Raw genomic sequence first — 12,117 nt, forward strand, 5'->3', positions numbered from 1 at the left:
TTGTGTTTGACCTCGGGGCGGGATGTGTATGGCCAGGGTGGGCGTAGGCAGCTTGACGTCACTCATGTCGGGGGGTGGCTGTGGCGGCCCAAGCACTCTGCCAGTGAAAACAGGCTGCCGAGCTCCGTTTCTGACTGCGATTGCCTCCTGAAACCCTCTGCCAGCGAAAATGGAGCGGCCCTCTCGAGCTCCATTTCCACTGGCAGAGGCATTGCAGTCCGGTCCCTCATTGTTTCCAGGGTGGCCCCGTGGGCCAGATCTAAGCACCTCGTGGACTGAATCTGGCCTGCGGGCCTTGAGTTTGACACCCCTGCCATAAGGGGTTCTTGATGCTCTCTGAACTTAATTACAGGTAATCCTTGACTTATGATCACAATTGAGCCCAACATTTCTGAAATTAAGTGAGACATTTATTAAGTGGGTTGTGCCCCATTTTATAACTTCTTGCCATAGTTTTTAAGTGAATCTCTCTAGTTGATAAATTAGTAATCTGGTTAAGTGAATCTGGCTTCTTCATTGACTTTGCTTGTCAGAAAGTCTCAAAAGGTGATCACATGACCTTGGGACACTGCAACCCTCATAAATATGAACCAGTTGCCAAGCATCTGAATTTTAGTCACATGATCATGGGGATGCTGCTAAGGTTGTAAATACGAAAAACGGTCATAAATCCCATTTTTCAATGCCATTGTAACATTGAATGGTCACTAAATGAACTGTTGTAAGTCAAGGACTACCTGTATTAGTACACTAATGATGTTACCAAGTTTGAGTAATGACACGTCTGCAAGGAAACAACTAAGCTCAGAGAGCACCAAGTATCCCTCATTTCAACTCTGAGCTACAAATATTCTCTTAGATTGGCACCACATTACCATAATCTGGTCATATGAGAAAATTTTTCAGCAGTGCTATTGAGTGAGTGTGGTAGATTGCTCGTTTCTCCCATAGACTGAAAGGAAACTTTTTAGACATTTGATCCAATATTGAATTATTATCCTTTGATTAGTTGAAATACTGAATTGGACAGAAATCATGGCTATGGAAGGAAGAATTATATCTCTTAACTTTTTGATTTCTGATTTCTGTATTCCATAATGATCATTTCACATAGAATAACCAATTACTGTAGAGGTTATTGACAATAACTGTTTAAAATTTTTATTTAGAAAATAGCCCTCATATATCTGAGATTCTTTTTGCAGGCCATACTGTTAATTTTGAAGAAGATGGGACCAGTTACAGAAACAGAGGTTATACTCCCTTGGGTTTCCATTGGAGAAGTTTGCAAACATATGGCACAATCAGCTGCTAGATTCATCTATAGGGAACATTTTGATATCTTTTTCAAATGTTTGCAGGTGAGTTGAAGACGATTGAAATACAAAGAGAAGTCCCAACTCTCAGCCTAATATTAGTGATAAGATTACATAATGAAAAACTTCGGAAAAGTGTTTTATGTTGAACTAGCAAGGATCTAGTATTATTTTATATTCCAGCAAACAGTGGAGTACTCTATATAAGCCAGTGGTTCTCAACCTTCCTAATGCCGCAATCCTTTAATACAGTTCCTCATGTTGTGGTGACCCCCAACCAGGGGTGGGTTCTAAATTTTTTTACTACCGGTTCTGTGGGCATGGCTTATTTTGTGGGCGTGGCTTGGAGGTCGTGTGACTGGGTGGGCATGGCTAGCTGGTCATGTGACCAGGTGGCCATGGCTATGTGTATAGGGACTACTCAGAGGGCTGAAAAAAGTCATTTCTGACAGGTCCTCGCACTTATGACCATCCTCACATTTATGTCCGTGCAGCATTCTTAACAACCATGTCACTCATTTCACAACTGCTTCTTTTCACCATGGTGATAAGATAGGGCAAAATACGTAAAATGTGAGGACAGTCGTAAATTCGAGATCTGGTCAAAAGTGCGAGGACCAGTCAAAAATAACTTTTTCAGCCCTCTGAGTAGTCCATGTGCACAAAAGGACTACCCAGAGGGCTGAAAAAAGTGATTTCTGACAGGTCCTCGCACTTTTGATCGGTCTTCGCACTTATGACTGGTCATCATTTATGCCCATTGTAGCATTCTTAACAACCGTGTCACTCATTTCACAACTGCTTCTCTTCCCCATGGTGAGAAGATAGGGCAAAAACGTAAAATGTGAGGACAGTCGTAAGTTCGAGGACTGGTCAAAAGTGCGAGGACCAGTAAGAAATAACTTTTTCAGCCCATATGCATAAAAGGTTACAGCAATAGAGAGGGATGAAGGAAGGGAAGGGAAATTAGAGTAGGAGTGAGGGTAAGAGAGGGAGGAAGAGAGGAGGAGAAAGGAAGAGGAAGTAGGGAGGAGAAGAAGAGGGGGGAGGAAGAGAAAGTAAGAAGGAAAGAAAAGAGAGAGGTGGTAGGTTTGAGGAGAAAGATTGCTGTACAATAAAAAAGATGAAAGAGAAGAAAGCCAACCCCAAACAAATATAAAGATATTAAGATAAAGAATGAATTGTTAAACTTTAAAGAATAAAAGAGAACAAATATGAATAAATAACAATAATTAGAAACACACATACAAACATACAGTGTATTTTCTTTGAACAGAGTATTTGGCCGGTTCACAAATTTAAACAGTGTTTAGTCATTTCAATTAAATTTACAATTTCTATATTTCCTTTTTGCCATATTTATTCCTCATCTATTTTTGTAAAAAACCAATATTACCCTTCATCCTCATCTCTAATCTTAATCAAATTCAATTTTTCCCTTCTATTCTATATTATACATCTTCCAATTGTCATCTATTTATATATCCATCCTCACATTGGTTAATTATGTAATATTACAGTTGTTTAATATAAATTCAACATTTTAATATAAATCAATTAGTTATATAACTACCTTTTTTGTATATTAATCAATATGAACATGAATATTCCAATTATTTCCATGCAATCCAATTTCTTACAAATCAATTAATTATATTTACCAATAATAATAAACCAAATAATTTCCCCCATATATTCCTCCAAACCACAACTTAACCATTTCTGCTTTCAACACAATATACAATTAATAGTATCTCAATTATTACAATTCCCTAGTTAAATAGAGCTTTTTTTTCTTTTGTGTTTTAAAATCTTGAACTCTCCTCTTTTTCCCTAAATTTCCCATTGTTTGCACCTACCTTTTTTGGTGAGGAAAAAGAAAAGAAATCTGCCTGCCTAATTTTCCAACGTTGCAGCAACAGCAAAGCCAACAGCCTGCTTTACTTTCAGTTTCGTTTTTCAGCATAGCTAGGGGAAAAAAAATCTGCTCCAGCAAGCAGCAGAGCCCTGAGCAAAACAGCTGAGAGCAAATCAGCTGAGAGTCGGGAGCCGATCTAATCAAGGGCTAATTAGCCTATGCTGAAGCTCCGCGGGCCAATAAAATTACAAAAAAACACCGAACCATTTGTTAAATTGCTGGCTCGCCCGCCCCTCGCCCACCACTATTTATTGGCAAGAAATAGTGGGGCGGGGCAAGGGGCGGGGCGAGCCAGCAATTTAACAAACGGTTCAGCCGAACTCCCTAGAACCGGCAGAATCCCACCATTGGCTATAGAGTGGCCCTTTGAAGCCCCGCGGCAAGAATTTAAACAGTCTTTTTCCTCTAGCCATCAGCTGGGACTCAGGAGGCAGCAATAGATTGGGAGTGGGCGGGGTAAGCGAACGGCCGGCGATCCAACAGAGCAGAGAGTGAGGATGAGTGAAGGCGTGCGGGGGGGGGCGAGAGAGGGCTTTGGCGACCCCTGTGAAATGGCTGTTCGACCCCCAAAGGGGTCACGACCCCCAGGTTGAGAACCACTGATATAAGCCATCCCAAAATGGTTGTCCTCCCTGTGATATATAAGAGTAGTTGTTCCAATTACTATAGACTTATGCTTGGGGAAAACTGTTCTGAAAGCTGAACTGATGAAAAAATACAGCAGATGTACAGGTAGTCCTTGATTTTCAACCGTTCATTTAGCGACAGTTCAAAGTTATAACAGCACAGAAAAAAGTAACATGACCATTTTTTACACTTAAGACCATCGCAGCTTCCCCATGATCAAAATTTGGATGCTTGGTACATGGTTCGTATTTATGACCCGGGGTCATGTGATAAACTTTTGCAATTTTCTGACAAAGTGGGAAAACCAGATTCACTTAACAACCGTGTTGTTAATCTAACAACTGCAGTGATTCATTTAACAATGGTAGCAAGAAAGGTTGTAAGATGGGGCAAAACTCACTTAACAAATGTTTCACTTAGCAACATAAATTTTGGGCTATTTGTGATCATAAGTTGAGGACTACCTGTAGTCACAAACAACTATGTCGATATATACTGTTTACAGATTCATCCAAAAGTTGTGTGAAAATAATATTTTGTCCAATATTTCTTTCACATCAGCCTCATTTAAGTGTTATAAAGCAGTGCGGTGCGAATAGCAGGGCAGAATCCATCCCATCTATAATGCTGCTTTGATGATACCAGTGATGAGCCAGACTCCATAAGTATATTGTTATTAATCTTTTTGAGTGGCACATATTGGAGCTACTGTATGAGTTGAAATCTTTATAGTCCAGCTTTGGAGTCATGTGGAAGAGCCCCAGAGATAAACAAAGAGATAAACAAAATTATTGTACTTACCGAGACTGGTTCTTTTTTTTTTTTTTTTTTTAATTTGATTTATATGCCGCCCTTCTCCGGAGACTCAGGGCGGCTTACAGTGCGTTAAGCAATAGCCTTCATACTTTTGTATATTTATACAAAGTCAGCTTATTGCCCCCACAAACTGGGTCCTCATTTAACCTACCTTAGAAAGGATGGAAGGCTGAGTCAACCTTGAGCCTTGGAGAGATTCGAACCAGCAGTAAATTGCAGGCAGCTGTGTTAATAACAGGGTGCTTTAAACCACTGTAGTACCAAGGCTCTTTATTGGTATCATATGCCCGTGTGGAAATGAATGGCTGTCCACTGCTATAGTTATCTCTGAAATAAGGAAGAAGACAAAAACACAAAAGTTATAAACACTGAATCTCATTAATCTTAATGAATCTTCTGTCTTATTTTTATTAATCCAAACTTTGAATTAAACTATTTTTGTCAAAAAAAAAATCAGGAATCAGTTTTTACGTTGCAAGAAAAGGTAACCAAGGACAACTGTTGTGAAGCTTCTGAACAAATGGAAAGATTATTGCAGGTCTACTTAATCATAGTAGAGTATGCATATGGCTCAAAAATTTCACAACCTGAAGAAGTTTGTACGGTAAGGTTAACCTTTTTTTTTTTTTTAAATTGGGGCAGGTCATGTGGGTTTGTTATGAGGAAAACCTCTTTAATCTGATGCTCTTGGGGGCATTTCTAAACTGAAATGACAATTCTGGGAATATTAATGATTGTAGTCTGAATATATTTAACCAGCACCAGGTTGGGAAAGGCAGGCAAGCAGTATGACTTAACTGCTGTATAGGTTGTGTCAAAAGATTATATCTAATGATATATGACATTAACCTGAAGAATATTCTGAAGAATAAATCTTACTAATCATTTTATACAATCTGAAAAAGATTCCTAGATAGATTCTCTTTTATGAATGAAAGCAAATATACGTGTCCCATGTTAATGTTGCAGGATCCAATCTGGTTCAGTTACCAGGACTAGAGGTTTAGTCATCTGAGCTTTCAGACTGGTGCTGGAGCTCATCCTCAGGGAACTTCTCTCTGCCGGAATGTGTAATTCTTTTTTCTAATACCTCACTGACTCTCTTACTATACTGTTGTGCAATATTGGCAATATTGCTTCAGAAGGAAGAAGCAGCTGAGAGGAACATGACAATAGAGAGATTGAGAGATAGGCACAGCTCACAGTGTGATAGAATAAAACACTGAATAAGGTGTCAGATAAGACAACATTTTTAGATGAACAAATAACAAAAATGTTTTAGACTTCATGGCTTCAGAAAGAAATGTTAAAAGACCCACATTTTGGAAAGAAAGCAAAGAAACATTTTAATTCTCACTAAAATTAGTCACCATATATATTTATTTTATTTATTTGTTTCCATTTCTATACCGCCCTTCTCCAAATAGGACTCAGGGCGGTGAACAACCAAAGTAAAAAACAGAGCATACAAAATTTAAAAACAGTATTAAAATAATTAAATATTTTGGCCGTAAATTAAAACAACCCAATTTAAAATCAATTTAAAATTTAACTCAAGCCAGCCCAGCTAGTTGAAATAAATAGGTTTTCAGGGCCCGACGAAAAATCCGGAGGTCTGTTATTGTACGTAACTCTGGGGGGAGGTTGTTCCAGAGGGTGGGCGCCGTCACAGAGAAGGCTCTCCCCCTGGGGTCGCCAGCCAACATTGTCTGGCGGACGGCACCCTGAGGAGGCCCACTCTGTGCGAGCGTACTGGCTGGTGGGAGGCTATTGGTGGCAGAAGGCGGTCTCGTAAGTACCCCGGCCCTAAGCCATATACTAGAATGAATTGCCATTAGAACAAAATATTTCATTGAAAGAAATGTAGGCAATGTGCCAAACTCGCATAATGTGTTTCTAAATGTTAAATACAATTAGATTATCTTTTTAAATATGTCATTCTTTTTTAGTCTCCATATTCAGCCCACCTGCTGAAAACTTTCTGAGAAAAAGTGTTTTATAGACACCTTTTGGTATAAAGGAATATTAACAGTATTTTGTTTACATTTTCACATTGTGAGGATTCTTTCTGTGTACTGCTGTATATGTGAAATAATGAGAGAAACAATAATATTAATTGAAGCATATTATTATTTTGCCTGAATGTCTTAGAATTTTGAAAATCATTATTTGTTTTCTATTCCAGACTTTAACAAAAATAATAGATACATCTGATCTCACAGTGCCTTGTTGTAATTCCCTGCTTAAAGTTATTTCTGTTTTGCTTCTTCATGAGAATGTCTTATTGTCCGATTCTTTGGTGAAAGAAATTGTTGAAAAGGTAATAAGGTACTAAGTTAAATTAATATGTAAATTTCGGTAAAAGATCTAATGAACATATGCCCATTCTACTGTAATGTTTGCTTTGCATTTTTCTGGAATAGATCTAAATATTTCTGATAATAAATGACAAGTTTAATTTATCCTCAGCAATGGAAATGACCTATATGTGTATTGACTGGAGGGAAATGCATGATATGTGTTATTTAAGGAATTTGAGTTTTATGGTACCTTAAGGATTAAGAAATTTATTATAATTGTTCATGGATCATAATCTACTTCATCAAATGTAAAGTGTATCACCCACAAAAGGAAAGTTACTATATATATCAACCATTTGTTAAGCATAACTAACTTTCACTGAAAAAACTGCCCAAATATATATGGAAAAAAATAAATGGGTACAAAACTGAAATGTCAATGATAAAAAACTCATTGGAAAATGGAACAAGAGGACAGTAACAATTCTACTTTTTGGTCTATGAATTTTTCCTGCAAAACATTTTTTTGCATATTTATGGGAGGTTACATTTTAAATAAAAGACCACAGTCAATATAGTAGAAATAAAATGCATAAAAGCATTTCAACAACAGCAAAATATTGTGCCATTTCAAGGTGCAGTGGAGGAAATATCAGGTTAAATAAAATACTAGATTTTATAGCAATAGGAAGATTTTTGCCAAGGGGCTGGCCAAATATTAAATCTGCAGTTCATGGCTTAAGAGAATTATTCCTCTAAATGTTTTTATTTTTTAATTTAAATTTTAAATTTGTAAACGTTTTACATTTACTTAGCTAAATGTTTTAGTTTTCTTTTAGTTGGGCTTCTCGAAACAGTGCCTGAATATGTAAGGGAGGGCAAGAGCTGAAGACAGAGCACAGTTTTTGGATATTGACATGTCAGATTCGTTTCAGCCATCACATGATCTGTGATGATTCTTGTATATATGAATACAGTTAATTCTGAAAAGATGCCCCTCGTGAATCAGTGTTAACTTTTGTGACATAATTATCTTTGGGCAAACTTTGCAGAATCAGTTTGAGAGTCCTTTGGAAAAGTCATATTGAATCTGGACCAGTCCTTTGTTTTTCTTTTTAATAGGTTTTCAGAGGCGGATTTGAATGGTATTCTGTTTTGAATTTTTCTAAAGCGATGTTTCTGATGAAACAATTTGAAAAGGTAGGTAACCGTTTCAGCACCTTTTCACCTGTGGGGAAACAATACAAGCATCTCTGTATATTGTTGAGTTTCAGTCCAAGCAGTCATCTCCAACAATGTCAAATGCAGAGAGTTCTAATTCAGCCACAGGTTGCCCACCCATGTTTTAATTAATGTGGGGATTATGTGGAAAGAAGCTCAAGAAATGCCTATAGTGTTTATAGTCTGCAACATCTAACTGCCATTGGCTAAGAGGATCCAGTGCCTAGGGCTGTATTTATTTGTTCTGAGATAGCTTTATATTTATTCTATTCTTGTGTTCCAGTTAATAATAAAAATAAAATAATTGATTTATGCCAGATCCAAAATCTCAAAAGAATATCCTGGATACGAAACTTGCACAGCTCACAACTATCAAATTAATAGCTGCTAGATTCTTGAAAATCTGGTTTAAATATAATGCATGAACTTAATTAACATTAGCATGTTTTGTTTTATGCAGCGTATGTAAACATTCATAGAAGTGAGTAATAAGAGCACTTCAGGTTTATGCACTTCATTATTCCAGTAAGCCCTGGACTGCTGAATAAGTAATACCACTGTTATCTCACATTGCAGATAGGATGAGGCTGGGGGATGCAAGTAGTCCTTGTCTTACGACTACAATAGAGCCCAAAATTTCTGTTGCTAAGTAAGACAGTTAAAGGAATGGTGCGCCATTTTACAATCTCTTTTTTATAGTTGTTAAGCGAATCCTTGCAGTTGTTAAGTGAATCATGAGGTTATTAAGTGAAACTGGCTTCCCCCATTGCCTTTGCTTATTGGAAGCCAGCTGGGAAGGTTACAAATGGTGATTACATGAGGCCGGGACAGTGCAACTGTCATAAATATATGACAGTTGGCAAGTGCCCAAATTTTAATCATGTGGCCCTTGGGATGCTGCAACAGTCGTAAGTGTGAAAACTGGTTATAAGTTGTTTTTTTCAATGCCGTCGTAACTTTGAACCATCACTGAGCGAATGGTTGTAAGTCAAGGACTACCTGTAGTGCTTACCAGGACACCTTGTGGAGCATGTAGCTCAGTGGGAGATGAATTGCAGAATTCCCATGCTCAGTTTATATATTTAGCTGCTCTTAGAATGAACCCAATTTTTTAAATATTCAATAGCCTGAATAATAACTGCCAACCTAGCAGTTTGAAAGCACGTAAAAAATGCAAACAGAAAAATAGGGACCACCTTTGGTGGGAAGGTAACAGTGTTCCGTGCGCCTTTGGCGTTTAGTCATGCCGGCCACATGACTTCGGACACGTCTTTGGACACCGCTGGTTCTTTGGCTTTGAAACGGAGATGAGCACCGCCCCCTAGAGTCGAGAACGACTAACACATATGTGCAAGGGGAACCTTTACTTTTACCTTTACATCTTAGGAAGTTTAGTAAATTTTCTCAGATCTACAATTTTAGCCGTGCGTCTGTCTCTTTAGAGGAGAGAACATAATTTCATAGGGTACAAAAGTTTAGATGGACATTTATCGTGAAACAGTACATCACGGAAACAGCAGAATAAAGTGTTATGAAGGGGGAGAGTGGGAGGAGGAGTATGAAATATGCAACCCATGCAGATTTGCAATTAGGTTAAGAATGCTAGAGACGGATATAGAAGTTATAAATGTATCCCTAAGAGACAAACTAATTTAATTTTGTTTTTACATTGAAATGTAGAGGTTGCTTTTAATAGCTAAGGTAGTTCATTTAACTATTTTTAATCAAAATAGTTTCCTCTGAGTCACGTTTGATTCCTGGAAACTTTGCTGATATGTTTCTTGACAACAGAATAATTTACCATCAGAGCTTTCCTGGTTTTTTGTTTAAATTGTTCAGTCTGTTCTGTAGCCTTTGAATTTCTTATTAGCTTCTCCCTACATTTGCATTTAGAAACCGGTAGGGTATGGCTAAGTAATGCCACTTCCCTGAATTCGCTTTTAAGACCCTGAAAGATTTGATTGAAGAAGATGAGAAATGGAGCTGCCTGATTAGGTTGCTAGGAAACAGCCGGTGTAAACTTTTAATGTAAATAAATAAATGATAGAAAATAGGGAAGAAAGCACATGTTAGATGCCCACATATTGCATCCTTCACATAAGGCATGATGGGCAACCTGTAGCCTTCCAGGTATGTTTTTGCCACTCCCAGATTCCCTCTAAAATGCATTAGTAATATAGCCGCACAACAGCCATTTATGACTGTGATTTTTTCCCCCTTCACTCTCTGACAGCTAAAATGGTGGGGGGGGGGGAATTGTTTTGAAGCCATTGGAAGAGCATATCTGTTTTCTATACATCTCCCCAAATCCACCCCTAAGGGTTCTTGAAGATTTAATAATAATAATAATAATAATTTTATTTCTATACCGCCCTTCTCCCGAAGGACTCAGGGCGGTGTACAGCCTATTTAAAAACACAAAAACACAACAACAATTTAAAATTTAAAATCATTAAATAATTAGGCTCCAATTAAAATCCCAAAAATTTAAAATACCCCAATTTAAAACGTTATGTTAATAGCCCTGCCTGGCGGAACAACAGGGTCTTCAGAGCGCAGCGAAACACCCGGAGGTCGGAAATCTTTCGTATTTCGGGGGGCAGTTCATTCCACAGGGCTGGGGCTCCCACAGAGAAGGCCCTCCCCCTGGGTGTCGCCAGCCGACATAACTTGGCTGATGGCACCCGGAGGAGACCCTCTCTGTGGGAGCGGACTGGTCGGTGGGAGGCTATTGGTGGCAGAAGTCGGTCTCGAAGGTACCCGGGTCCTATGCCATGGAGCGCTTTAAAGGTGGTAACCAACACCTTGAATCGCACCCGGAAGACCACTGGGAGCCAGTGCAGCTCGCGCAGGAGGGGTGTCACGTGGGCGCAACGAGTTGCACCCATAACCACCCGCGCGGCCGCATTCTGGACCAGTTGGAGCCTCCGAGTGCTCTTCAAGGGGAGCCCCATGTAGAGAGCATTACAATAGTCCAACCGGGAGGTGACAAGGGCGTGAGTGACCGTGCGCAAGGCGTCCCGATCCAGAAAGGGCTGCAACTGGCGAATCAGGCGAACCTGATAAAAGGCCCCCCTGGCCACGGCCGTCATGTGCTCTTCTAAAGACAGCCGTGCGTCCAGGAGGACACCCAGATTGCGAGCCCTCTCTGTGGGGGGCAAAGATTCACCCCCAATAGTCAGCGATGGCACCTGCTGACTATATCGGGGCGCCGGAAGCCACAGCCACTCGGTCTTGGAGGGGTTGAGTCTGAGCCTGTTCCTCCCCATCCAGGCCCGCACGGCCTCCAGGCAGCGGGACATCACATCAAGGGCATCGTTGGGGTGGTCTGGGGTGGAGATGTACAGCTGAGTATCGTCAGCGTACAGATGACACTTCACCCCGAAACCACGGATGATCTCACCCAGCGGCTTCACATAAATGTTGAACAGGAGAGGCGAGAGGACCGACCCTTGCGGCACTCCCCATGCGAGATGCCTCGAGGTCGACCTCTGTCCCCCTGCCAACACAAACTGCGAGCGGTCGGAGAGGAAGGAGGAGAACCACCGCAAAACGGTGCCCCCTATTCCTAACCCCCTCAACCGCTGCAGCATGATACCATGATCGATGGTATCAAAAGCCGCCGAGAGGTCTAATAGGACTAGGACAGAGGAGCAGCCCCTGTCCCGAGCCCTCCAGAGATCATCCACCAACGCGACCAATGGCACACACACGGGCATTTCCATAGACAGTGTAAGCCCCAGATTAAAAAAAAAAAATGCTGCCCCTGGTTTAGAGGATTATAGCATACCCTTTGTAAGCCGCTAGAATTAAATAAGACTAAGTTTTATGTTTATGTGGAAAATTGGCTTCCTGATTCTGATGTATCTATGTCCTAGCTTGAAAAATCTTGTACAGGTAGTCCTTGACTTGACTTTGG

General features: G+C 39.9%; 1 protein-coding gene across 1 annotated transcript in view; it reads left to right on the forward strand.

Moving 5' to 3' along the window:
- Nucleotides 1-12,117, forward strand: part of UTP20 (UTP20 small subunit processome component) — an 84,698-nt gene that overhangs the window by 11,164 nt on the left and 61,417 nt on the right. Inside the window, exons 8-11 of the mRNA XM_070947936.1 lie at nt 1,206-1,361; nt 5,135-5,281; nt 6,863-6,997; nt 8,100-8,177. Of these exons, the coding sequence (XP_070804037.1) occupies nt 1,206-1,361; nt 5,135-5,281; nt 6,863-6,997; nt 8,100-8,177 (516 nt within the window). The remainder of the gene's footprint in view (nt 1-1,205; nt 1,362-5,134; nt 5,282-6,862; nt 6,998-8,099; nt 8,178-12,117) is intronic.

This window comes from Pituophis catenifer, unplaced genomic scaffold (genome assembly GCF_029215685.1).
Source record: "Pituophis catenifer annectens isolate HBS135680 unplaced genomic scaffold, rPitCat1.0.hap2 SCAF_7, whole genome shotgun sequence".
Taxonomy (NCBI): domain Eukaryota; kingdom Metazoa; phylum Chordata; class Lepidosauria; order Squamata; family Colubridae; genus Pituophis; species Pituophis catenifer.